Genomic DNA, 27,430 nt, shown 5'->3' on the forward strand with positions numbered 1-27,430 from the left:
TTTCGAGTAAAAAATATAAGTACATGTATTTTTAAACCATTTGTTATTAACACAACACTTCTATTAATTCAAAACCACACGTAAAATACACTACAACCAACCAATTCACTTTGGTACACTCTAACTCAAGGTAAGTACCCTATGTTGTAACAGACCGGTGTTATGAAACAAAAGACGTTACAGGGAATACACTTGCGATCACTTTTTGACAGTAATGACAGTTCGGTCTTACTAAAGGAACGCGTATCCGCGGCAAGAAATGTTACTGGGGCAAAAACACACTTAGCACCTGAGTTAACCAGAGAGAGTTGGGGGCAAAAATCATAGGCAATACTTTTGTCATGGCAGACAGAATCAGAGAACACTATTTGACGGAATTCAAGAGTCAATAGGCCGGAGCCAGTGTCAAGTGGAACCGGGTTCCTGTTGTCGAGGATCACACAGTCGGACAGTTCAAGATCCAACGTTGCCAGGAGTACTTAGATATTGTCAACAGAGGAAGCAAAAGTTATAAGGAGGAGGGAAAACAAGGGCAAGCTTTGGAGGCGAAGAAAAGGGATTCACCCTAATTCCTCAAACAGAACACAGGACCTTATTCAATGAAGGAGCTGGTTCCACGGCAGTTGTTCCTGTTGGTTTCCTGCAGACCCACGGTTCCAGGAGCTTCTGTGCGAAGCCCGACGTCTGGAGCGGTTTGCACCACACCGGGATGAAGCCGGCAGCAGCGACTGTGAATAAAAGGTGCGCTCCTTAAAAACCGGAGCGGCTCTTCAGATGGCTATCTGGACCACTACAGCAGTGTGCAGCGATTTCGACCAAGAAGAGGATCCTCTGGCTGTGGAAGATGAGCTGGTTATCCCCACCAGGCTCTAGGGAAGAAGACTCCGGACTGGATCTTCTCTGATCGTCGAAGGGTAGATAGCTCAGGACTGCAGCAGGGCTTCACCGGGACGGGGTAGTTGCAGCAGCCGTCTTCTTCTCCGCTTCTCTTCTGTTTCCTTGTAGTTCCAGTGGCGACTCTGACTTCTAGCCCAAAGAGAACTGCCTTTTATGGGAAAATCCCCCAGTCACACAGCCTGGCTGTCAATCACGCAGCACAGGGGTTGTCCAGCCCGGTCAACCACCTCAGCCAATCATGGCAAAGTGCGACTTGGGTTTCCTAGGATACCCTGTGCAGGTGGTGACTACACCCCTCCCTCACATTCAGCCCACCTAGACACCCAGGCGCCTGGAGGAGGGCTTCTTGGCAGAAGCCCGCCAAAAGACAGTGAACAAAGGAGGCAAACCTGGTTTGCCGCACAAAGTAAAACACAAGAAGGACTTTAACAAAAAGAAATGGCGAATAAACCCGACCGGAGCCAAAATAAAAAGCATTTGGCCAAGCGGGTTTAAGTTCGAGGCTAATATAATAGCCTAAAACAATCCCACGTTTATATAATCTAATCGCGGTACAAAAGTTAGGGTAGATACCACTGCCACCAGCCAAGTCTAAATGTTAAGAGCGAAACAATTCTCTAGGAGGTACAGATAAAAAGGGATACGGAGTAACCCTTTCCAGTACTCCATGTAAGATGAGGTGTACTGGATCTGTGGTTAAATGACTAGATAAAGTTAATGGCAACTTTACCCTTTTCTGTCGGACTGTAGTCCGCCTCAGAAATGGAGTCGGTGGGAAGTCTAAAAGACAACCCTGTGTCACTGCACTCACGGTGCTGTGTAACACACAAAAGAAGGGGACTACTGAAATGGTGTACTCCAGAGTCCACAAACACAAAAACAGGTAGAAGACACATGGCAAAACATGGATAAGAGTGGGGGGGGGGGAAGCTCACACTCTTACCAAGTGAAAGAAATAAACTCCAGAAATCCAGCAAAACTGCTGGGGGACTACTAGGTGAGGGAAATTAGCCATAAAATGAGAATTCTCCCTAACGGTGGACAAGGGAAAATCTAATGAAGGGCAAACCCTTCTACGATCTAGAGATGCAGGCCATTGTCACAAGGGACACATCTTTAGCGGGGTAGGGGGCTCAGTACCTTTACCACACAGCTCAGGGTCTGTGGTCTTGTGCTGCAGCTCAGAACCACATCAATCTGCTAGAGCTTCTGGCAGTATTCAAAGCCCTTCGGGCGTTTGAGTCCCATTTAAAGAAACAATCTGTGCAGATCCTAACGGACAGCACTACAGAGATGTTTTAGATTAACAAACAGCGGGGGGTACACGTTCTCCAAATCTGTCCAGACTTTCACAGCAAATTTGGAAATGGGCACTCAAACGGAAGATGTTCCCATCCTCACAGCATGTTCCAGGGGAACTCGACTCTCTGGCTGACTCATTAAGCAGAGATCCCCTTCCAGAAGAACATGAATGGGGTCTACACAAAGGAGTCGTAGAAAACCTCTTCTCTCAATGGTGTTTCCCCACAATAGACTTATTCGCCACAAGCGAAAAGAGTCAATGCCTAGACTTTGCGTCCAGGTTCCCCCAGCCAGGCTACAAGAGGGAACGCCATATGGATGAGCTGGTCAGGGAAATTAGCTTACGCTTGCTCCCCCACCTCCCCCAACTCCTTTCATGAGGAAGGTGGTCAACTAGATACACAATGAACCGATGACACTTATCCTAGTTGCTCCTATGTGGGCAAAACAACCATGGTATCCACACCTGCGCAAACAGGCAATGTACGATCCCATCAAACTCCCTTGCCAATACAACCTACTCGAGGGACTACAGTGCACGCACAGCCTCACTCAAAGAACTTGGCAGCATGACTCCCGAGGGCATAGATTTCAGACATCTCAACCTGCCACAGAGATGCATGGATATCTTGAAAGAATCAAGAAAACCAAACACTACGCACTGTTACTTCGACAAATGGAGGAGCTTTGCAATTTGGTGCCAGTCTAAACAAATCAACCTCATAGAATGTACTCCATCCCACATTTTAACTTGTATGCTCCATTTGCTAGACGTGGGGTTAGTATTTAACACCCTGAAGGTCCACCTGGCGACGTTATCAGCCTAAACAACTTCACATAATAAGGTCTCATGGTGGAAAGTACCGGTCATCAAAGCATTCATGGAAGGAGTAAAGAGACTCCGTCCTACAATTTCTAAGCCGCCGCCAGGATTGGATCTCAATGTGGTACTTGCTAAACTCATGGGACCCCCTTTAGAGCCTATGCACAAGTCTAATCTCAAGCACCTGACTTATAAAAGTGCCTTCGTAAGGATCCTGGACAGGAAGTCCGACGAATCCATGGCCCACGGGAAGGACCGGTTTTCATGTAAACCAGTCTATTGAGCTACGGGCTTTCTTGCAGGAACCCAACAGCTCAGCTGAGGTAAAACTCCACACACTAGATGTGAGGAGAGCGGTCTTCTACTATGTAGACAAGACCAGACCGCTAAGAAAAACAGATCAACTGTTTGTCTCCATAGGGCCAGGCAGAAAGGGTGACTGCATTTCAAAAAGTGCCATCTCTAGGTGGATAGTCCGATGTATCCAATTGTGCTATTCCCTATCCGACAAGACACTGCTTTTACGCCCAGGGCTCACTTCAAAAGAGGCACAGGAGCTACCCTGGCTTTCATTGCAAGTGTCCCCTTAAACAGTATTTGCAGGGCAGCTACATGGAGCTCTATACATAATTTCACTCAGCACTACTGCATTGACGCTCATTCCAAGAAAGATACACAAGTGGGACAAGCGGTTCTAAGACATGTATTCGCTCATGAACCTTCTCACATCACACCTTCTTCTAACACTGCTTGTTAATCTATGCACAGCATGTGAACTTAGCAGATTCCACAAGCCTCAGAAGGGATACATTATTCACCGTAATCGTATTTTTGATGCTTGTATCTGCTTAGATTCACATGCAACCCACCCTTCCTCCCCTTGGAGAGAAGGCGCATGGATACTTATGCACTTGTCTGATTGTATCTGCTTGTATACAACTGTACTCATGCTACCTCATGTCAGAAAAATAACAATCTGAGGGACCTCGACGCGTGAGGTATCATGGGTACAGTGGTCGACACACTAGGGATAGTATTACTGGCACGGCCTGTCGACGTCCCTTTTCAAGTTTTGAAAACAACTGTAATACTCTGCAGCTTCCACTAGAAGTTGGCCTATGCACAGCATGTGATCTATGCAGATGGAAGCATCAGAAATACGATTACGGTGAGTAATATATTATATATATATATATATATATATATATCTGAGGCTTGTGGAATCTGCTTAGATCAGGAGGCCATGGCAGCGGAGGGCACCTTCAGCGATGGCAGCGACGCTGTGCTTTCAGACGGCGAGGGCACCGTGGTGTCAAGAGACAGCCAAGCGCAAGTCCCTGACCTCGGAAGGTCGTCCGGCCGGGCGGCTATGGGGAAGACCCCCAGCGACACAAGCGCTACCCACAGCACTTCCACAAAACACATGAAGTCCAACCGAGACTCGACGCGCACGTCAAGTTCTCGGAAAGAGGCACATAGAGAACGGTCCGAATCGGTGTCCTCTGGGCGCTCTCGATCTAGATCGCCGCATGATTCCAGGCAATCATCCACTGTTGCCAAGAGTGCCTTGCTCTCCAAGGTAACGGAAGTTCGATCACCGGAAGACGAAGCCGACTTCCATCCCCAGACCGCACTCCAGGAGTCGATGCCCGCAGACCGCGTAACGGAGGCTCCCAAGTCCCTTCCTCCAAGTTGTAAAGATAGAGACCCTTCCCCCGAACCTCTGCGGCAGGCGTCGGAAGGCTCCGAAGGGGCGAAAAGGCAGGGAAAACACTCTTCCGCCCACGGGGAGGGGGGAAAACAACAAAGGAAGCAGTCTCAGCCTCCTTACACACCTCTAAAACTTTCCACTCCACATAAACAGACAGACAAGTCCCAGTCTTCTGTTATCCCAAAGACCCCTGCTAAAACCTGTAAGTCTAGTCAGGATAAGGCAGAGAAAGTCCAAGAGAGGGTCATTCCCAGTTCTAGAGAATGGTCTAGTGATGACATAGACGGGGTTATGTCAAGGATGTCATCATTGGCAGATTTTTATGCAAAAAACCCTGAACACTTTCTCTCCTATACTCCCGACGGGTCAGCACCCTCAGGCTCTAAGGATCCAATACCTCCAAGTAGGAAGACCCGGTTTGAAGCCCCAACACGGTCTTCGGACCCCTTCTATATACAGCCCTACTCTCAATATCAAGGGGATACATCCTTTTGTGAGGATCCAGATTTGGGCATGTTGGAAGAGCAAACCTGTACGGGCTACTATGGGGATGATGAGGACCAAGAAGAGGAAGAGGAAGTCCCTGAGACCTACAGAGTAGATTCCCCGGTAGAGAAAGAATCCCTGATTGCCGACTCCCCTGTCGACAATCAACCTCTCCTGAACGAAGTTCTGTCCCGAGCGGCAGAACACTTCCACATTGACACCCAGGGTGCTCAGGAAGAGAGGGACTTTGCTGAGGAGTTGGGAGAAAGACCTGTTGCGCAGGCCATCCCTATCCTTAAGTCTATTCAAAGAAGAATAGACCCTTCACTTGTAAATCCCAGCCTCACCAGGGCAGTGAACCCAAGGATTGAGAAACTTTTCAGGGCAGCCCAATCAGACCCCCTATACATAAGGGGGCATCTGAAGCCGGACTCCCTGGTAGTTACAAACACCCGTAAAAGGGCGGGAACACCCTTGTCATCGTCGGAAGCTCCTCCCGACAAGGAGAGCAAGAAACTATATGGGTTGGGCAGGAAGGTAGCCTCCACCTCCGCCTACCATGCAAGGATCGCCAACTCCACCACCCTTTTGGCCAGTTACAACTGCCACCAGTGGGAAGAAGTCGTGGCACTCATAGACTCCGCCCCAGAACCCTTAAAAAGCCAATTGGCACGAGTTTCCGCAGAGGGAAGAGCTGTGTCCGGTTTCATTTTAAAAGCAACCTTTGATGCCGTGGATAACGCCGGCAGATTGATAGCAGAAGGGACTGTTATCAAGAGACACGCTTGGTTACGGCAGTCTGGATTCAAGGCTGAAACCCAAGCATCATTGTTAGATAAACCGGTGGAGCCGGATCTGTTTGGTAAGGCTGTCGAGGTCGCGCTTAAAAATGGCAAGGATGAGTATGAGACACTCAAATCCCTAGGCCAACTAACCAATAAACCCCCTAATCAAAGAGGGAATGGCAATTTTTGTCGCCTACGCGGACAAAATTCCCAGAGAGGATCTAACTATTCCCAGGGGCAGGGTACACCATGGAACAACCAGCAGTCTACCCAGGGTTATGGCAGGGGTAATAAAAGAGGACGTGGTAAGTGTAGAGGCAGCCCCAGTAGAGGCGGCGGTACGCCTCCACCAAAACAGTGACGCTCAGTTCAGGGTCCCTTCTCACGCAACCCCAGTAGGGGGACGCATTTCCAACTTCACCCAAGCTTGGGAAGGGATCACTTCAGACAGATGGTTGCTGTCCACAGTATCCGCAAGGTATTGCATAGAACTGTTAGAGCGTCCCGAAACCATCCTCCACGACAAAAAATACATTCTTTGGACCACCAGAAGATCCTCCTCGAGGAGATCGTCAATCTGCTAGCAAAGGACGCGATAGAACTCTTCCCGGAACACCAGGTAAACAAGGGTATTTATTCAACTTACTTCCTTGTGCCAAAGAAAGATTTGACAATGCGCCCAGAATTGGAGTTACGGCATGGAAACAAGTATGTCAAGCCCCAAAAATGTCGCATGCCTACTCTCCAAGAGGTAATCCCCCTCCTAAAAAAGGGGGATTACATGGCAGCATTGGACATGAAAGATGCCTATTTTCATATTTCCATGTCCCCAGCGCACAGAAAGTACTTGCACTTCAAGGTGGACAGTCGGCACTACCAGTTCAAGGTACTGCCCTTTGGGATACCTTCGGCTCTAAGGGTATTGACCAAGGTACTGGCGGCAGCACACCTACGCATGGAGGCAATCCCGGTGTACCCTTACCTGGACGACTGGCTCATCACGGGGGAGACCCCAGTAATTTGCAGAACAAACATTCAAAGGACGATCGACCTCCTCTTCGAATTGGGTTTCTCAATAAACGAGAAAAAGTCAAGTCTGGTGCCAAGCACCTCCAAACAATTCCTAGGAGCTATCCTAGACACTCAAGAGGGGTTGACCTTTCCATCCGAGGAAAGAATTCGGAATATACTACTGCAAATTCCGCATTATCAGGCCGGTCGCCAGATAACGGTACGCAAAGCAATGCGTTTGCTGGGCACGATGGCGTCATGTATTTACCTGCTCCACCACGCGCGCCTGCACATGCGTCCCATGCAGGAATGGTTGGCGAAACAGTGGTCTCGGGCAAGTGATCAGTGGGACGATCTAGTGGTCGTTTCGCCAACACTTGTACAAAGCCTTCACTGGTGGATGTTAGGCAGAAACCTGTGCAGTTCCCTCTGGGACCACTACAAAAGATTTAAGACTACAGGTGTTTGGCAGTAAACCCACTTGGTAGCAGTCTGTACCACACAGATTCTCTTGGTAGCTGTGGCTGAGCAGTCAGACTTCCCTCAAGAAGAGTTAGGCAGTATACAGAGTATTCTTAATAGGTCAGAAGAGCACAGTAGAACAAGTAAACACTGACCAGAGCTTGGTGTAAAAGAGATATCGTTATTTATTTAAAACCACATCTAGAAAAACACACAAGCACTAATAGTAAGCAATTCAAAAACACGGTCACTAAAAGATATACACTCCCTTAGAAGAATTTTAGGCAAGTCTTAAGTAAAGCCCCACTTATTTTCAGACAGCTGTGAGCGCTTAACGCAGATGGCACTCTAATAATTCGTTTTAAAAGGGAGAGAAAAGCCGAGTATAATATGAAACAGATCCCAACCCTTTTCATAAGAACAAAACAAGAGAAGGAGGCAAGTAAAACCGTGAAGTTAGAGTTCAGAAGGCCGGATCCACTTTAAGAGGATCAGAACGAAATGTATCCAAGGTCACACGGTTGAAGTGCACAAGAGTCTTGCAAAGGTTCAAAAAAAGAGTTGTACCAAAAGGAAGGGACCCGTTAGAAGGTCAAGGCGGCCAACCCAGTCCAGAAGGTTAAGGGATTATTATTACCTTGTAGCAATCTTTAGAAAGGGAGGCCTGGTGGACACGGTACCTTAAAGTGGTGAGAACACTCCAGCGGGGGCAGTTGTTCCTGGCAGCGGATGCAAGTCGGTGCTTCGTCCGGGGGAAGAGAGGATCTCGTCGGGGAGGAAGACAGGAGTCTGTTGCACTGCCAGGGAAGAAACCAGCCACGGAGTCCTCGGGTAAAAGGAGCGGTCCTTTTATTTGCGGTCCAGTGTTAAGTGGCTATCCGGTTGCCAGGGTGCTTGGCACGGGCAATTCGACCACAAGACGGCCTGGGATGCGAAGAGAAGAAGGTAAGCTGGTTGTGCCCACCAGTCAGGGGAAGAAGCCTCTCCAGTCGGGAGATCTTCTCTGTCGTTGGGAAGTGGTGAGTCGGTTCCGCAGGGCTCTACCGGTGGTGTCGTGGTAGGTCGGCTCAGCTTCTCCCTCGTTGGATTCTCAGGTCCTGTGGCGACTTCTGAAGTTCCAGTCCCCAAAGCCCTGCTTTTATGCCGCACACCCCCATTCGCTCAGCCTAGCTGTCAATCAAACATGCTAAGTGGTGAGCCGGCCGGCTCACCACTTGGGCCAATCACACGAGTGCGACTTGAGTTACCAAGGTAACTCAGTCCAGGGTGCCTAAACCCCCCTCCCACATCCCCTGTGGTACCCAGACAGAGTGGCACCACTTTTGGAGGCTTCTGTGGAGAAGCCCGCCAAAAAGTGGAACAAAGGGCTTGGGTTGGAGTCACAGAAGAGAACACAAACGCCATTTTAGAATAGAGTCCTGGCAAAAAATACCAACCGGCGAATTAATAATTAAATAAACCAGCGGTATGTTCGAGGCTATGAGAATTAAATAAAGTTGGTAGCCTCGAACAATGGGGAAATCCCATAGGGAAATATGTGCGGTCGAATATAAAAAGTAGTATCCACTGCCACCAGCCAAAACTCGATCAGGGGGGACGGAGACGTGCCCCCTCTACTAACAGACTCCGGGGCAATCGAATTGCCCCGACCAGTACGTCCGCAATATGATGGTTTGTACCGGTTTCTGTTAATAACTTGGGACTAGTAAAGCCAATGGTAACTTTGCATGCCCTGGGAGACAGTAGTCAGTCCCAGGGTATGGAGTCTATGGTGGGGTGTCACTATGACACCCCTGTGTCACTGCACGGAGGGTGCTGTGTAACACACATAGTAAAAACACATGAGGCCCTATGGAGTAAAGGACCTCATAGCCCATAAAACACAAACAGTCAAAGGAACACCATAAATCATGTCCAAGAGTGGGAGAAAAAAGAGTCTCACTCGTGGCAGGAGAAAAAAACAAACTCCAGAAATCCAGCAAAGTTGCTGGGGGACTCACTAGGTTAGGAAATTCAACCTAAAGAGAGAATTCTCCCTAACAGTGGACAAGAGAAAATCTGTCCAAGGGGAAACCCTTTTACGATCCCGAGATACAGGCGGTAGTCGCAACCGATGCATGCCTCACAGGGTGGGGAGCTCACTATCTCCACCACACAGCTCAGGGTCTCTGGTCTCAGTGGCCAGGAATCATATCAACCTACTAGAGCTTCTGGCGGTATTCAGAGCGCTTCAAGCGTTCGAGCCCTACCTGCAGAATCTGTCAGTACAGATCCGGACGGACAGCACTACAGCCATGTTTTACCTGAACAAGCAAGGGGGGACTAGTTCGCCAAATCTGTCCAAGCTTGCACAGAAAATTTGGATATGGGCACTCAGACGGAACATCTTCCTGTCATCTCAACATGTTCCAGGGGATCTCAATTCACTAGCGGACGCTTTGAGCAGAGATCCCCTCCCAGAAGAACACGAATGGTGTCTACACGAACAAGTCGTAGGAGATCTCTTCTCACAGTGGGGTTTCCCGACTATAGACCTATTTGCCACAAGCGAAAACGGACAATGCCCAGGATTTGCATCCAGGTTCCCCCAACCAGACTCCCAGCGGAACGCCCTGTGGATGAACTTGTCAGGGATGTTTGCATACGCTTTTCCACCAACTCCCCTCATCAGGAAGGTGGTCAACAAGATGAACAGAGAGTCGATGGCGCTCGTCCTAGTTGCTCCCATGTGGGCCAGACAACCGTGGTTCCCACACCTACGCAGACTAGCAGTGTGCGAACACATCAGGCTCCCTGGCTGATACAACCTACTGTCCCAGCACCAAGGGCACAAGGTGCATCCTCAACCCAACTCATTGAACCTGGCAGCATGGCTCCTGAGGTCATAGAGTTTGGACATATCAATTTACCACAGAGATGTATGGACATCCTAAAAGAATCTAGGAAGCCAAACACGAGGCACTGCTACTTTGACAAATGGAAACGATTCGTTATCTGGTGCCAGAATAAGCAAGTCAACCCGGTTGATTGCACTCCAACTATTGTCACATACATGCTCCACCTGCTGGATGCAGGACTGGTTTTTAACTCGATAAAGGTACACCTGGCAGCTCTGTCAGCATACACCACCTCCCATAACAAGGTGTCGTGGTGGAAAGTGCCAGTAGTTAAGGCCTTCATGGAAGGAGTAAAGAGACTGCACCCTCCTATTTCAAACCCACCAACTGGATGGGACCTTAATGTGGTGCTATCTAAGCTCATGGGCCCACCTTTCGAGCCCATGCATAAAAGCAGTCTCAAACACCTGACTTATAAAACGGCCTTCTTAGTAGCTGTTACATCCATAAGAAGGGTCAGTGAAATTCAGGCTCTGTCAGTGCAAGATCCTTTCTTTACAGTTCATAAAGATAAACTGGTTTTACGCACACACCCTAGGTTCTCACCTAAGTTTATTTCTAAATTCCACGTGAACCAGTCCATCGAGCTTCCGGCTTTCTTCCAAGACCCACAAAGCTCGGCTGAGGTGAAACGAAACACCCTAGATGTGCTTAGGGTGGTCCTATGCTATGTAAACAAGACCAGACCGCTAAGGAAAACAGACCAACTGTTGTCTCCGTAGCTACAGGCAGAGAGGAGGATCGCATCTCTAAAGGTGCCATCTCGAAGTGGATTATTAACTGTATCCAGCTGTGTTACTCCCTTTCTGAAAAAACTCTGCCTTGCACGCCAAGAGCCCACTCTACAAGAAGCATTGGGGCCACTCTGGCTTTCATTGCAAAGGTCCCCCTTGACACCATTTGCAAAGCAGCTACTTGGAGCTCTATTCACACTTTTACTCAGCGCTACTGCATTGACACCCATTCCAAGACAGATACCCAAGTGAGACAAGCGGTTCTAAGACATTTATTTGCTCATGACCCTTCTCACATCCCATCTCCTTCTTCAGGTACTGCTCGCTAATCTATGCACAGCATGTGATCTAAGCAGATTCCACAAGCCTCAGAAGGGATACATTACTCACCGTAATCATATTTCTGATGCTTGTATCTGCTTAGACTCGCATGCGACCCACCCTTCCTCCCCTCTGAGAGAAGGCGCATGGATGCTTGTAGTCTTAACTTTCTTTCCATCTGCTTGGATTATCTGTACTCGCGCTTCTCCTCATGCTACCTCATGTCAGAGAAAATACAATCTGAGGTTCCTGATCATCGGTACAGTGGACGTCACACTAGGGATAGTATTACTGGCACACCCTGTGTCGATGCCCATTTTCGAGTTTCGAAAAACAAACTGTAATACTGCGCAGCTTCCACTAGATCTCGGCCTATGCACTGCATGTGAATCTAAGCAGATTCAAGCATCAGAAATACGATTACGTTGAGTAATGTATCCCATATATAATATCTATATCTATATATATGTATATATATCCATATATTTTGTGTTTTTTTGTTGCTCCCCCTCGTGTGTTCTATTGCTTCATATGGTGTCCGCCTTATTCTCCAGCATGGAGTCTGGCATGGATTCACATGCTCATGAATATTCCCCGTCGTCAGGCCGGGAATCCTCGGTAAAGATAAAATCAGTTTCGTTTCTGAACTGTCTTTCCACTAGTAACTAATCACTGGTCTCTGGGTTACACCGCCCCCACGAACAAAATGGGTACACTACAACTCCCAGATCCACCTGGGACCGGACGGCAAGCATTAACGTGACTGCATAGTCTCTCCCGTTATAACAACATCCCGCTATACGAAATAGCCCTGTTAACTCAGACCACATATTTAACGTAATTCCCGATTTTACCTTGGTGACCGGAATATACGTCAAATAATCAACAGTATGAAAATCAGACGCGGCTAATGGGAAGAGAACTACAGTTCCCGACTGTTCCCGACTGCCCCGGAGTTTGATGTGGTACAGCTTGCGAGCGATTGGTTTTGCGCTCACATGATCGCGACGCCGCTACCAATCAACATAGTTGGCTTTCCAAAACATTTAACATTATGAAATTTAGATGTGGCCAAGAAAACTATGGTTCCCGACTGCCGCGGAGTCAGCTGTGGCTCAACTTGCGAGCGATTGGTGTTTGCGCTCACGTGACTGTGATGCTGCTTTCGAAATGACGAAGCGGTACCTAAGCACGGAAGAGAGACTACATCTCCCTAGTCACTTTGAGTTGTTTTTGTAGTTCGCGCTGGACCATGTGACCAACCCGCGACTACAATCAGATAAATAGAAACACAAAATGGCGCATAACACAAACACGGGCGATAGCAGCGGCACGGAAAAGAAAATAAGGTATGCGGTGGCAATCAATAGCCCCCAAAAAACCTTGTTATCCACTCGAGTGGGTCCACCGTAGGAGTAATGTTTAAAAATTTAAAAAGAGAAATTAAAAAGGGAAAGGAAAGCAAGATTGATGCTATACCAAAGGACTGTTTAGAATGGAGATGAGTCCAGATGGACTGTGAGATGTAGCGCACAGTACACTTTTGGATACTTAACGCCCCGCTCTCCATTTTTAGGAAGTAATACTGAGACACGCAGGCTACCTGACAGGAAGAATCAAGACACCTATAGCTGTGTTCCAACAGAGAACAGGTATAACTACAAATGCCAGATTAATAGGTAAGATGTGCCTCACCCCTGAATGATGACTTAAATATATGTTCAGTCATTTCTAGTAGTACTCAGAGACTGATGCCAGTCCACCCATCTCTTTTTGTTATTTGTCCTGTAGGACTCAAGGATTGACCCAACTAAGCTGGTCCGAGACCTGAAGACATCCTCAACATTCTTCTTAGCATTGAAGAATTTCCAAGAGAATATTTTATTTATTAATATTCGTCCTGAAGAAAGCGGCCACTTGCGAATCCCGCTGAAACCGGTTGACTGTTATAGCAGGATCTGGTGGATAACCCAGACCCCAATACCCCTACATATTAAGTAAAGGGCTTGCAAAAAGAAATCTAATGTTATCATAACTCCATTTGCTTTCCACAGTCATAGTACTGTACAGAGCAAAAGGAGCTTTTTAGCAGAGTTCTATGTGACAAGAATGACATAGAAATCTCTTCTTATAAAACCTTGTGTTTTTTTACTAGCATTTTGATAAGCCACACGGCTGGGAGGCGAAAATATTAAATACAGATATTGACCCCCAAATGTGTGCACTCTGTTTTAGCTAATAGGAAAGTGGTTTAGAGAGGACAGGGACAGGTTTGCAACATCCCCTTGCAGTCGGCACATCAGCACCCACTAGGGCTAGGCACCCATGGGCACTAGATTGTCAACACATAGGGCGAAAAAGCTTTTTTACTAGGGACCTAGTGTTAGGAATAACTTTGTAAATAAAATAGCCTTCTTTCACATATGTTTTGAAATACTGAGGTATAGATAGGAGGCGTACACCTATCGACTCCATTTCTGTAGTTACTTTATACTGCCCCCAGCCAATGGCTGCCCTCTACCTAAGCCCCTCCTCTGGCAGCCAACTTCAGATTTTTACCGCACGTTCAAGTGTTGGTAGTCCTCGTGCTGTAGCTCTCGAGCTTTTTCTGCGTTTTGCATTTTTTCGAAGAGTTTACGCTTTTATTTTCGATCAATCGAGCCTCAAGCTCCACAGATTCTACTTCCGATCAACGGGGACCCATTTTTGAAATTTTCAACACCCCTCAAGGTCATCTTTTCGTCAAGTTTCCACTTCTCGGAGGATTCCAGAAGCTGTTTGAGGCCTACCCCGCGTGGACCTGGCCCAGGACAAAGGAAGCATGACGCCTGTTGGATCCAAGCTGTTCAGGAGCTGCCCTGGATGCGGACTACAGAACGTCTTTAAGGAGGATGAGCACTCTTGGTGCCTCTACTGCCTTCACGTCGACAAATCGCACGTGCAGAAGGACTGTGCGTTTTGTAAGAATATGTCCGAATGGACAATGAAGGATCGTCGTACTCGGCTCACTAACTGGCTGGAGGGGAAGAGCCCAGCAGCATGTGTGAAGAGGAAGAAGTCTGAGCGGTCTTCTAAGACCTTTGAGGGCGCTCCCGCAACGGGGGCCCAGCAAAAGGCAAAGCACCGGGAGCACCGATCGGTCGGGTTCCTTGGCTGCCAGGCAGGGTGCATTCTGACCGATGCCATCAACCACAAGCCAACGCTCTGGCTCGGTGAAGAGGAAGTCAGAGAACCCGGGTAAGCTTCGGGAGAAGCTCCGGTCGATCTCGACAGAGACAGCCGAGGGGGGGGGGGTGAGGCGGTGACCCAACCACCAAGGTGAAGGCCTCAGGCACGCCCAAGGTCGTGAAGGCCCTGATTCACCCGGCTAAGGCCTCGATTGAAGGAGTCGTGGCGATCCTGGTGAAACCTACGGAGGCTTCCCCAGTGGAGATGGCTCCAGGGGCTAGTTTCCCTTCCACCTCAGACGGAATCTTCTTTTATGCCTATCGTGAATACCCCCATGAAACCCCAGCAGGCGAAAAATAGGGAGGGGGTGCACGATAGCCATAATGGACACAGATACCACCTCTCAGGATGAGTTGGCTAGCATCCAAAGGATCCTGGACAGGAAGTCCGACGAATCCAGGGCCCACAGGAAGGACCCCGACGAGGCCGACGAAGAGAGCAACGGGGGAGCCGACGTGGAACATAGGGCCGCGGAGGGCCCCACGCTCCAGCTGTCGGCCCCGTTACAGCCGGTACCTGTACCAGGGGACAATTCAGGAGCTATCTTGATGGCTATACAGGCCCTGTGTACGAAGATGAGGACAAGGATTCTCTTACCCCCCACCGACAACCCAGCGGAGCCTGGACCGTCGGGGAGCTCACCTAACAAGCGGAGACTGGTCCATTCTCCCCACTTCCAGCCTTCACCCCCATCCCCTCCTCTGAGGGATGAGACAGGAACGGAGACGGCGAACGCAGGACACTGGCACCCAAGCAAGCCTGAACCGGCCAAGATGTCGGGCCCCCACTTGTGCTCCCCAGTGGGAGGCCCGCTATCGAGATTACCACCGACAAATGGGTGCTGGGCACTCTCGCTCAGGGACACATCTTGAGTTCCAAGACAGATGCCCTTGTATTCCACTGGTTCCCTGTCAGGAGCAGTGCATCCCCCATCTCCTAGAAGATGTTCTAGCCATGTTGGGGAAAGGGGAGATGGAGCTTGTTCCCTGACGGCTCCGGTGTGCCAGAGTCTATTCCAGGTACATTCTGGTCAGAAAGAAGAAAGGGGTTGGAGACCCATCCTAGACCTACGCCGTCCGAACAAGTACCTGAAGTCCCAAAAATTCAGAACGGTCACATTGCAACATGTGCTCAGTCAACTGGAGGAAGGGGATTTCAGGACATCGTTGGACCTAGAGGATGCATACTTCCATATCCCCATCCACAGGAAACATCGGAAGGCCAACACTACCAGTTCAAGACCCTGCCATTCGGCAAAGGTCGGCCCCAAGGGTTTTTCGCAAAATGCCTGGCCTTGGTGGCGGCCCACCTGCGTCTGCAGGGCATACACGTATACCCGTACCTACGCGTCCACTCCCGAGCACTGGCCAACGAGCACATGAAGCAGACAGTCTGACTACTGACGGAGCTGGGGTTCTCTGTAAATTATCCGAAGTCCTGGTTCACGCCATCGCAGAGCATACTGTTCCACAGTGCCAGGCTCAGCACAGTGGCTTGCCTGGCATTCCCCTCAGAGGAGAGTCTAGCCGCCATTCAAGGAAATGTGCAGCGACACTTGGGGCAAAGGCGGCCATGGTTCGGGCCTTCAAGTCTTTGATGAGCATGATGTCATCCTGCATCAACCTTGTCTGTCTCTGCAGGTTGCAAATGCGACCCCTACAGGAATTTTTGGATGCTTGTTTTATACAAGTGTCTGGGATTTTTGCAGACAAATGCCCCTCAACGCGGAGTTTTGGCAGGTGATGGAGTGGTGGGGCGTACGTGCCCACATCGCCGAGGATTTCAAACCCTGCCATACCAGGAGATGGTCACCACAGCTGCATCTCTGGAAGGTTGGTGAGCTCACACCGGGCGACTACGTGCCGGATGTCTGTGGCCAGAGGAGGCGGATCTGCACATCCTTATCCTGGAGCTACGGGCAGTGTTGTGGGCCCTGAAGTCTTTCCTACCATCTCTGAGAGGCAAGTTGGTGAGGATCTTCACGGACCACACCACCACCATATTCTACATCCGGATGCAAGAGGGCACTCGATCCCCAGCGCTCTCCAAGAAAGCTCAGGGCTTGTGGCATTGGGCCATCGCACAGGGGATGTTCCTCATCTCGTTCCACCTAGCAGGCGTCAACAACACCTTTGCCGACTCCTTCAGCAGGGAACTTTGCTCCTGTCACGAGTGGGAACTTCGTCAGAATCAGATGGACTGTCTGTTCGCAGACCGCTGATCAACCTTTTTGCCAGAGCAGCAAGCTCAAAATGCCAGAAGTTTGCCAGCAGATTCCACCAACCGAGGAGCATGGGGGGGATGCGTTCTCTTTCCCGTGGGAATGTCTGTTTCTGTACGCTCTTCCCCCCCACTCCCCCCCATTTCCTCTCCTGCTATGTGTGATCAACACACTCGGATAGTGTCGGTGCAAGATGATGATCGTTGCCCCGGCAAGGCCAAATCAGATTTGGTATGTGGACCCTCTCAGCCTGTCATTGACTCCTCCAGTCAAGTTGCCGGTACTTACGGATCTGCTCATCGGGGAGAAAGGTGCAATCCTTCATCACGACTCAGGATCTCTGAACCTGAAGGCATGGCTGCTGCAGCCTTGGAGTTTGGAGGCTATGCACTGCCAGCGGACTGCAGGGAGGTCCTTGCCCAAGCCAAGGCATCGCCGACGCTAAAGTGCTGCGGCCATACGTGGAAGCGTTTTTCTACGTGGTGCCAGTCGCAGAAGATTACCCCCCTCTGAGGATCACAGCAACATAGCCTCATCCATACTTGGTTTCCTTGGCAAAAGCTGGTCTGGCTCACGCATCCATCGAGGTACACCTGCTGGCCATCTCACGCTACTGCAGATCCCCGGAGAGATCCTCGTTGTGGTCCTACAGACTCGTCAAGGAGTTTCTCAAGGGGCTTATTCGAGCTTTTCTGCCGGTGAACGCGCCTGCCCAGCATGGGAACTCAATGTAGTCCTCACAAGACTCATGGGGGCAGTTTTCGAAACCAAGCATCAAGCCTCCACTCAAGTTTCTCTCCTGGAAGACCGTGTTCCTTGTGGACACCACCTCAGCCAGATGAGTGGGTGAGATCCAGGCCCTGTCCTGCAAGCAGACACATCTGGTTTTCCATGAATCGAGGGTGGTGCTGTGTACACACCCCACATTCATTCCGAAGGTGCCATCGGAATTCAACCTCAATGAGCCTTTGGTGTTGCCTGTTTCTTTCCTGAACCCTTAGTCGCCGGCGGAGAGGATCTTTCATTCGCTGGACGTTGCTCGTGCCTTGAAATTCTACGTGGCACACACTAAGTTTTAGGAAGACTTTTTAATTGTTTGTGAACTTTGGACCTGTGAATCATGGCAAGGCCTTGTCCAGGGCATCCATCTCAAGATGGCTCGCCGGCTGCATCATGCACTGTCATCGGCTGGCTAACCACATCTGCCGAGCGCTCTGAGAGCCAACTCCACCAGAGCGATCGCTGCAATGACGGCGTTCCCTTCTGGTCTGCCCCTGCTCTACATCTGCAAGGCTGCGACGTGGAGGTACACACATACCTTCACGAGGTTCTACTGCATTGACAGGGATTCCAGAAAGGAGTCTAGGGTCAGCCAGGCAGTGCTACTCAACCTGTTCGCTTGAGGTGAATCTGTTCCACGGGTAAGTGTTGAACCTTGCCACCTCCTGTGGTTGTGTAATGTGTACTGCTGTGTATTTGTTATTCATGAGCATGTGAATCCATGCCAGACCCCATGTTGGAGAAGGTTTAAGTTACTTGCTTGTAACTATTGTTCCCTCAGTCCCCTCTGTGGCTCTTATTGGTCATACTGCCACTTTACCTGCTTACCAAATCTGAAGATGGCTGTCGGAGGCAGGGCTTAGGGAGAGGACTGCCATTGGATGGGGCGGGCAGTATGACCCAGAGGACAGTGATTGGTTTAGAGGAGAAATACAGTTTTAAAGTGAAAGTGAAACTTTTCTTTTACTGAGGAGTCCCAGCCTGATGACGGAATATTCCTGAGCATGTGAATCCATGCTAGAGAATAATAGTTACAGGTAAGTAACTTAAACCATAGATCACTTTGTGGTAGTTTTGTTCCTTCACCACCTTACTTTCACGCTCTCTCGCAATCTTCCTTACTTGCCTTCTTTTATGCTTCATACGACTCGCGTTTTGCTTTTAATATGCAATATTTGAATTTCACACATACTTGTCATCAAGGCACATCTTTGTCAAAAGCCCTCCTTTAGTTCGATATTCAATTGTGACTTTTCACTCTGCCGCTTACATATTATATTGCCCTTGTATTTCCCTCTCAACACATTACTTTGGGAATTTCAGCATGCCCATGCTCTCCCATTCGTTCTGCAACTAATTTGGCTTTCTCACACAGCCCCAGTAGCGCCCCCGTTCGAGTGCTCTTCACACTACACTCACCGGTCCCTGGCATCTCCGGGTGGCTGTGCTTTCGATTTCAGCTCTGCCGACACGTCTGCTTTTATGCGTGAGCTCTACTCGCACTTCACTTTCTTCTCGGATCTCACCGGATCTCACCGGCAGATTCTTTGTCGCTCCGCGGACATTGTCGATCACCTTTCTTCTGTGTGTGCTGCTCTGGCTGCAGACCTCTGACAAATGAGGCTTCCCCCCCTGTGGCCTTCTCGCGGCTCGGCTGGCCCGTGGCTCCAGAGCTTCCTGGGGTTGTCTGCCAGTGCCCTGCCTCTCCTGCAGGATCCACCATGGCTGCCTCCTTGAAACAAAGGATTCCCTGCTGGTCTCTTCCTTTTTATACAACTGCAACCGCCTGACAGGTTGCAGGAGAGACTCCCAAATTACAATTAGTGGAGTAGTTGAGACATTCCTGACCTTTACAATACTCTGCAGGCATTTTCCTCGTCTCAGTACTAGAGTGGTGAAATGGCTTTCTATTCACTATTCCTAGACGCCTCTTCCTTGTTGAAGTACCATAGTGGGTTGAATGAGGGGAAAAGATGGAAATTATTTACAATAGCCCATGGGAGAGTGAGGTTGATTTCCAGTAGGACCCTCGCTTCTCCAACCCCAGGGACAGGATCCAGAAATTATGGCCTTTGCCTGGCCCTCTGAGAAGAGGATCCAATGGGAGTAGGTGTGAGGATATCTTCAGGTTTCTCAGTTTTTGTGGGTTTTTTTGTTTGTATTTTATGTCTTATCCCTGTTCAATGTTTTTATGGAAAGTTGTATTTCCGAAATCAAGTTGATTAATTCGAAGTAAAACTGTAGTTTCAAAACAGGTGACTGTCCATTTTAACTAGGCAAACAAAAAGCATTGCATTTTAAGCCAGTTAAATTAGGATCCAACTGATTAATTACGTATACTTACTTTGTCTGACTGTAAAATGAAGCCTTGTTTTCTAAATTAGATTTTCTTTCTTTGCAGCATATCCTGTATTGCATTGTGGACAGTGAATGCAAATCGCGTGATGTCCTTCAGAGTTACTTTGACCTATTGGGAGAATTAATGAAGTTCAACATTGATGCTTTCAAAAGGTTTAACAAGTATGTCAACTCCGATGAAAAGGTACAGTAGTTTCCCTAACTGTAAATAATGACGGATTCAGTGCAAGTGATTTAAATATAAAGTATGTAACAGCAAGAACCGTTGTTGCAAAGTAGTAGTAACAACTGGTAGCAAAGGCTATTCAGAGTGCATTCGATTATAGGTTCCCTTGGTCATCACACAGATAAACCACTCATTTGGAGGGGAGTGGGGGATGGGGGTGGCGTGAGGCTTGATAATTTCCTTTCTAGCATAAAACGTTATATTAACATTTAGGCTGTCCTTCCACAACACAGCCATCCGGGCAGGGAGATTAGATAATCTGATGTGTGCTGGCTTTTAAATAAGTGCACGTGCTTGAATGAACCTGCTTGGCTAGTCACCAAATCTTTTATATAGTAAATAATAATATCTTTAAACTGTAACAGTAGTACATCCACTGCCCAATCAAGCTTTTCCTTTCACAACAAACTTTAACTGCTTTAGGATGTCTTTGACTGAGCTTTCTGAACTTTTATCTCCTATTGGTTCACCAACCTTCTGCCCTGAAGTGTATTAATTGAATGTCTCATCAGGGATGCAACTCTGAGGGGCCTGTGGAGCGGCCTTAATTCTCTCACTCATGAGTTAAGATGGCCCCAGGCATCCTTTCCCTGTTCAGGTAACTTTGCACACTTAGTTGTGGGTGCTCTGCTGGTTGGTGTTAGATTTTAGTTGGGAACAGTCTGCTCTATTCCCAGGAGGTGTCTTTAAGGATCCCGTATGGTACAATGAAGGGCAAGTTGCACAACAATACTTGGTTCCCTGTGAATGAATGATACACGGATGTTTCCATATATGGATATGTTGTCATCTGCCAGCCTCAGGAAGGCAATAGCTGCACAGCCAGGAACAGATTTAGCTCTATACCTGAGTGGGGTCTGAATTCCTTACAGGAGTCAACATTATGACTGAAAGCTTCATAGGGGGCCCAGAAAAGTTTTAATGTGGCAGCTCACAGTAAAGAAGGAAGCACGCTTGTGAATGGAAACTAAGTGTGCACTAAGATCCCAATGTTCATATTTAACTTGGCTGTATGCATCCTTCCCTTTACTTTAGTAATTTATAACACGCTATCCATTGACCCGGAGGCTTAAGGGCGCCAAACAGACATACACACAAGAAACATAAAAAAACATCAACCGTGGCAGGGGCAACTGTAAGACTAAAATGCTAAAAGAATTGATTAAAAAGCAAACATCAATTGATTTCATTCCCCTGAGCTCAGGGGGTAGTCTATTCCAAATTCTGGGAGCAGCATTCAAGAAGGCCGTTTTACTGGGCTTGACCGTGTTGAATTTTGGAATATGCAACAAATCTGTATTATTAGACCTTTAGGCACCTGAGATGGCCCTTTTTACTAATCGGGGCCTAAAGATACTCCGGCATCTTGCCCTGCCGACATTTAAATACAAGAAGGGCAAGGCGATACACGAGTCTAGATTCCACCAGTAGCCAGTAAAGGTTACTGCGAGCCTCTGAAATATCTCTACAAGCAGTACCCGTAACCACTCTCACTGCACTGTTCTGCACAACCTGCAATCTTTTGCATTCTCCTTTATTAATTCCGATCATTAGGCTCCTACAGTAATCTATGTTAGTGCCCACTATAGCTCTAGCAATAGTCTCTGCGTTCTGTTGAGTAATGAAAGGGCGCAGGTGTGCCAGGAGTTTTAACTAGTATGCAGACGATGAAACAATGGAGCTGACATTCTCTTTCATATTAAGGTGTTGGTCCAGCACTAAACCCAGTGTTTTAACCTTTTTTTTTTTGTGTAGTGATTTTAACTTTCTTTAGGCTAAAGCTCGGATATGCTGGACCTAATTTTTTGAACAAGTTTTGAGCCCACAAACACGAGCTCTGGCTTGTCCTTATTTAGAGCAAGCTTATTCTGGACCGTCCAGTTTTCAACAAGGGAGTATACCTTATTAAAATAGCATTCGTCCTTCTCAAAGTTACCGGACAATGGTATCAACATTGCGTATCATCAGCGTAATTGGTGAACTCTATGCCGTTAAAATCAAGACATTTAAAAAATAGAAGAGTAAAAAATGTTGTATACACAGGGCGAGAGGAAAGTTCCCTGAGGCAACACGAATTTTAAAATTGTCGGTGGATATTCCGCCTCTCCGAAAAATACCCTGCATTCCTGATCACCTAGAAAAGAAGAGAGCCACATAGTTGCCCAGTTGGAGAGGTTTACCACCTTCTTCAACCTAGGGATCAATATAGAATGATCCATCGGTTCGAAGGCAGTTTAGAGGTCTAATAGCATGAGGAGAGATAGCAAGCCTCTATCCATACGGTCAATCAATCTAGACTTCAATTCCAGGAAGGACAATTCTGTTCCATACCCCTGCCTGAAACCTGATTGGTGTGGATGAAGAATGGGATAAGAATTCAGGTGGGCAGTTCTCCGGACATAAGCCACTCGATTGAGAATCTTCAATAAGAAAGGAGTGTTTGTGATAGGTCTGAAGTTCAATGGGTCATCCTCAGATAAACTAGGTTTTTTAATAATAGGTGTAATCCATGCCTTTTTTAAATCCGTTGGCACCAAATTTTTGGCAAAGGATGCATTGATAAACTTGCAAATTGCGTCCAAAAGGATAGCCAAACAGGATTTAATAATTACGGCAGAGCAAGGATCACCTTTGCCACGAGGTAGCCTTACGTTGCTTAATAATGGTTGATAATTCCTCCACTGTTAAGGGAGTAAAATTTAACTCTGGGGCTTGAGAATTAAAAACCGGATTCCCTTCATTGGTGGCTCCAAGTGTATCTGAGTACATAGCCTTTTTACTGACGATATCAGAGCTGATTTGTATCAAGCTTACTCTGCATTGCTTCCTGAATTGATGTACACCAGGCCACATCCTTGGTAATAGTGGATGCCTCCTGCCTAAAAGGGGCAGCTTGTTCTTTTACAATTTTAAAAATCTCCTTAGTTTCATATTGTTCATTAGTAATTATATTCTTAAAACTATTTTTCTTAGCATGTTAATAATCTTTTACAGCTCTTTTATAGGTGGCTAAAGAGGAGGAGGATAGTTTCTTCTTCCAGGCATAAAAACATTTCAGCATATACATTTTAAGTTCCTGAAGTTCTTCGGAAAACCAAGCATTTCTAGGAGCAACCTTTTTTCTGTTTCAACTTAAGGGGGGGGGGCTAAAGAGTTAGTAACATTGTCGAAAGAAGAGGTCATAAGATTAGACAACTCTTCCACAGACACTAGCCTATTGAATTTATTAATGGAGGGGCTCAGGAGAGGATCCATGCACTATCTAGTGAGGTTCCTTGTATTTCTATACAGGATAATCTGCTTAGTCCATCCCTTAATTTTTGTAGGATTTGATGAAATTAGTGTAAAGAGAACGAAGAAATGGTCAGACAATGGGCATGAATATACTGACACATCATTAATAGGCACATTAAGGGTAGCATCCTAATTTAATGTATGTCCATTAATATGTGTTGGTACAGTAATTTTTTGAGGGAACCCCAGATTAGACAACGTGCCCTCAAGCTCCTGGGCTCTGTTATTGCCCCCCCCCCCTGTCCCAACCATAGATTATGGTCTCCTAACAGTACACATTTTGTATTAGGTTTAAGAAGAGGGAGAATAGTTTGATAGAGTTTGAGAAGTCATCCATGACCACCACAAGTCTATATAGAGGCAAAAGATTAGCAGTAGCCTCAGCATTCAGGCGTATTTTCACGAGCATCATTTTAATATCTTCAAAAGGATGGTGTTTTTTGCTTCCCAGATGGACAGACAGGATTTGTAGATAAGGGCCACCTCCCCCACCCTTAATTCCGTCATGCCTGACCATACTGTATCCATTGGGTACAAATACTGTATGACCATACTGTATCCATTGGGTACAAATACTGTATGACCATACTGTATCAAAGTACAACCTATTAAAGTACAACCAGGAATTCTGGAGCGGACACTGCAAGCCTGTCTTGGAACCGAGAAGTTGCTGAATCACAGCAGACTGGAGAGGAAGCTCTGCTGCCCTATATCTTGTGAAGAACAGTCTAATGGTCAAACTCTGCCACTATCTCAGTAACCCTGACTATAACAACCAGAGGGAAACTAAGACCGTGTGCTCCTTTAATCAAAACAGGCAACCACAGGGAGCATGATTTGATGATTCCCTGCCTCCAGAAAAATTGCTGTTGCCTGTCCCTGTACAGATGTGATGGGGGCGGCAAGGGCATGAGACACTGAAAACATGTAAACCACCCTATGGCCTATAATTAGAATGGAACAGCAACTACCAAGTAATAGGAAAAGCATTGTTGGGACACTGACCGCACCCATAGCGGAACCATACCAGTGGCAAACAGCACAGCCACAATATACCCTGCTTTAGCAAGTTAACATTTCTTTGGGTCAGTAACTTTTGCAGAAATTCTTCCTCTTTCATACCTGTTGGTAAGATTCCTAATTGATCTTGTGTTCAGGGTGCCAGAGAAGAAGGCCTACAGCTAGGCAACAGTGTTATCTGAGAGACCACCTGTTGTGGAAAATGTGATTGGTAAGCTGAGGCCTACATTTCAGGACGGGGAGCAAGTTGGAAAAATGTACAGTAAACACCTTATAATATTAAATCAGTGTTAATAAGGATTTCTAAACTCTGACCGGATGGACAGAGGTTTAGGCGGACACCCTCGGTTTAGTGAAACTGGGGAACCTTCTGAACAAGCCAGACCAATCTAGGTAGCCTAGCAGGTGGTCAAGACAAAGTCTCAGGAGGCATGAGAGTGATCGGAAGCCCACAATGAGCACACACAGCAACGAACCACAAATTACTCTTAGACAAGTGTATATGAAAAATATCTATACATTTATTGTTGGCTGGACCATATAGACACAACTTTAGCAATGAGAAAACTGTGATTACTCAAATCCGCACACTATCCAATATATATACACAACACAGTTCCTGATGTAATTTCAGTTAGCAGAAACAACCACAACCTGTGAAGAGGGTTGTTAGCACACCCATGGCATTAGGTAATTCTTCAGAGTTAATTCCCTAACTTTCGAGCCCAACCATAAGAAGTGGGGAGCCTTGTGCTGAACAGTACAGTTGTGCGTAAAAACACACGATTGTGCTGATGAACAAAAAGCGGGTGGTCTTGTAGGGGCTGTAGCAAGTCCGGAAGGGGCTTGAGGCGATGAAAAATTGGTTCCCACTATTTGAGTATGCCCTGCCCTTGGCGGCAAAGCAGTGTTAAAAAGGGGGCAATAGCTAGGGAGCGCAGGCTAACCCAGTCAAGTTCGAATACCTTTAAGGGATACTTGTGCGTAAATACGATCGGCTGTGCCATGGGGCCACCGGTAAGTTATGCAAGTACTCACTGACCCTCGGCACAGTCCAGACCAAACTTTGCTAGTTTAGTCGAGGTTGTTAGTAGGTTTGAGTCCTGCAGTTTTGCGATGCTATGTTGCTCAGCGACTCCGGTGGAGAACAATCGTCCCTGCTGTTGCCTTTTCTCAGCTTCCGAAGGAGGTATGAAGAAAATTCCAGTGCAGCTAGCTTCAGTGCACAGGAGAGCAGAACAGCAGATGAACTATAGCGTATGTCACCACCAGGTAGTGACATAGGAATCGTGGATGTGAGCAGCGTTCCATTCTTCTTATTTGTGACCCAGTGGAGCTAGGCTTGCGTAATTTGGCCGGAGAATGCATGGGACCACAAGCAAGCAAACTTTCTGGTCTGTACTAGAGACAGTGCTGCGGATTACCCTGAGGTATAGCCGGACAGTTCGCTGGATAGCCCAGAAACACTTCTGAAGGGGCTCGTTCGGTGGATAAGCAGGGGGTGCCGAGTATAGTTCCCACTACTCCAAAGGGGCGAAGCGCCTTGGCAGACCACCTTGATCGAAGAAGAGAGCAAGGGTCCGACGGGACAGCAGAAGGCAAAGGGTGCCAAAAACTTCCCAAGCATCTCCGGCTCTTTCCCAAGTCCTTTTCTTTGTGTAGGAGACTTGGCTCCTTCTGTAGTTCGGTGAGAACACAGGTGATCGACCTGGAATAGCTGCAGAGCCCCTTCTCTTATCAAAGATTAGCTTTGCGCCAACATTGAGGACTTCCAATAGAAGATCTGCTCTCTTGCAGGCATCCCAGACTTGGACTAATCGCGGCCCACAGTGGTCTGTCATTCAGGCACTCAAGACTTCCTGGCACCAGTAGTGTGGATTGGGACTAGACAGTCCCAGCCCTCTTCCCGGGTTACTTGACATGGGTGAAAGCAAGGGACAAAATGGCCATGGGACAGAACGAAAGACTTTCTCCAGCATGGGGTCTGGCATGGATTCACATGCTCATGAATATTCCCCGTCGTCAGGCTGGGAATCCTCGGTAAAGAAAAAATCAGTATCAGTTTCGTTTCTGATCTGTCTTTCGTAGTAGTAACCAATCACTGATCTCTGTGTCATACTGACCACAGCCAATGACTGCCCTCTACCTAAGCCCCGCCTCTGGCAGCCATCTTCAGATTTTTACCACACGTTCAAGTGTTGGGATCCTCGTGCTATTGCTCTCGAGCGTTAGTGCTATTTTTCACGTTTTTTTCTCAAAAAACTTCTCTTTTTCGGTCAAAAGAGCCTCAAGCTCCACCGTTTCTTCATCCGATCAATGGGGACCCGTGTCGGATTCGTCAACGCCCCCCAAGGGTGAAGATTTCGTCGAGCCACGCTTTTGGAGGACTCCAGAAGTTTCTCAGGCCCATCTCGGACATGGCCCAGGAGAAGGGAAGCTCGACGCCCGGAAAGCTGTTCAGGGTCTGCCCTGGATGCCAGCTTCAGAATGTCTTTGAGGACGAACACTCCCTTTGTCTTTACTGCCTACATGAGGACAAGACGCACGTGGAGAAGGACTGTGCGTTTTGCGGCAATATGTCAGAGCGGACCATGAAGGACCGCCATCAACGTCTCGCCAACTGGCTGGAAGGGAAGAGCCCGTCAGGCGAGAAGTCGTCCGAGCGGTCTTCTAAGACCTTTGAGGACGCCCCGGCGACGGGGGTCCAACACAAGGCCAGGCACCGCGAGTCCGCTGGCACCGGGAGCGCCGAAAGGTCGGGCTCTACGGGCGCCAGGCAGGGCGCATCCTCCCCGGCGCCATCAACCACGAGCCAACGCTCTGGTTCGGGTAAGAGGAAGGCCGAGCACCCGGCGAAGCTCCTGGAGAGACCCC

At 48.0% G+C, this 27,430-nt stretch overlaps 1 protein-coding gene across 1 annotated transcript in view; it reads left to right on the top strand.

Annotated features, from left to right (window-relative positions):
* TRPC4AP (transient receptor potential cation channel subfamily C member 4 associated protein) overlaps positions 1 to 27,430 on the top strand; it is a 1,405,828-nt gene that overhangs the window by 1,008,087 nt on the left and 370,311 nt on the right. The window contains exon 15 of the mRNA XM_069652258.1: positions 20,060 to 20,200. Coding sequence (XP_069508359.1) covers positions 20,060 to 20,200 — 141 coding nt within the window. The remainder of the gene's footprint in view (positions 1 to 20,059; positions 20,201 to 27,430) is intronic.

This window comes from Ambystoma mexicanum, chromosome 3p (assembly GCF_040938575.1).
Source record: "Ambystoma mexicanum isolate Mex_15411 chromosome 3p, UKY_AmexF1_1, whole genome shotgun sequence".
Taxonomy (NCBI): Eukaryota; Metazoa; Chordata; class Amphibia; order Caudata; family Ambystomatidae; genus Ambystoma; species Ambystoma mexicanum.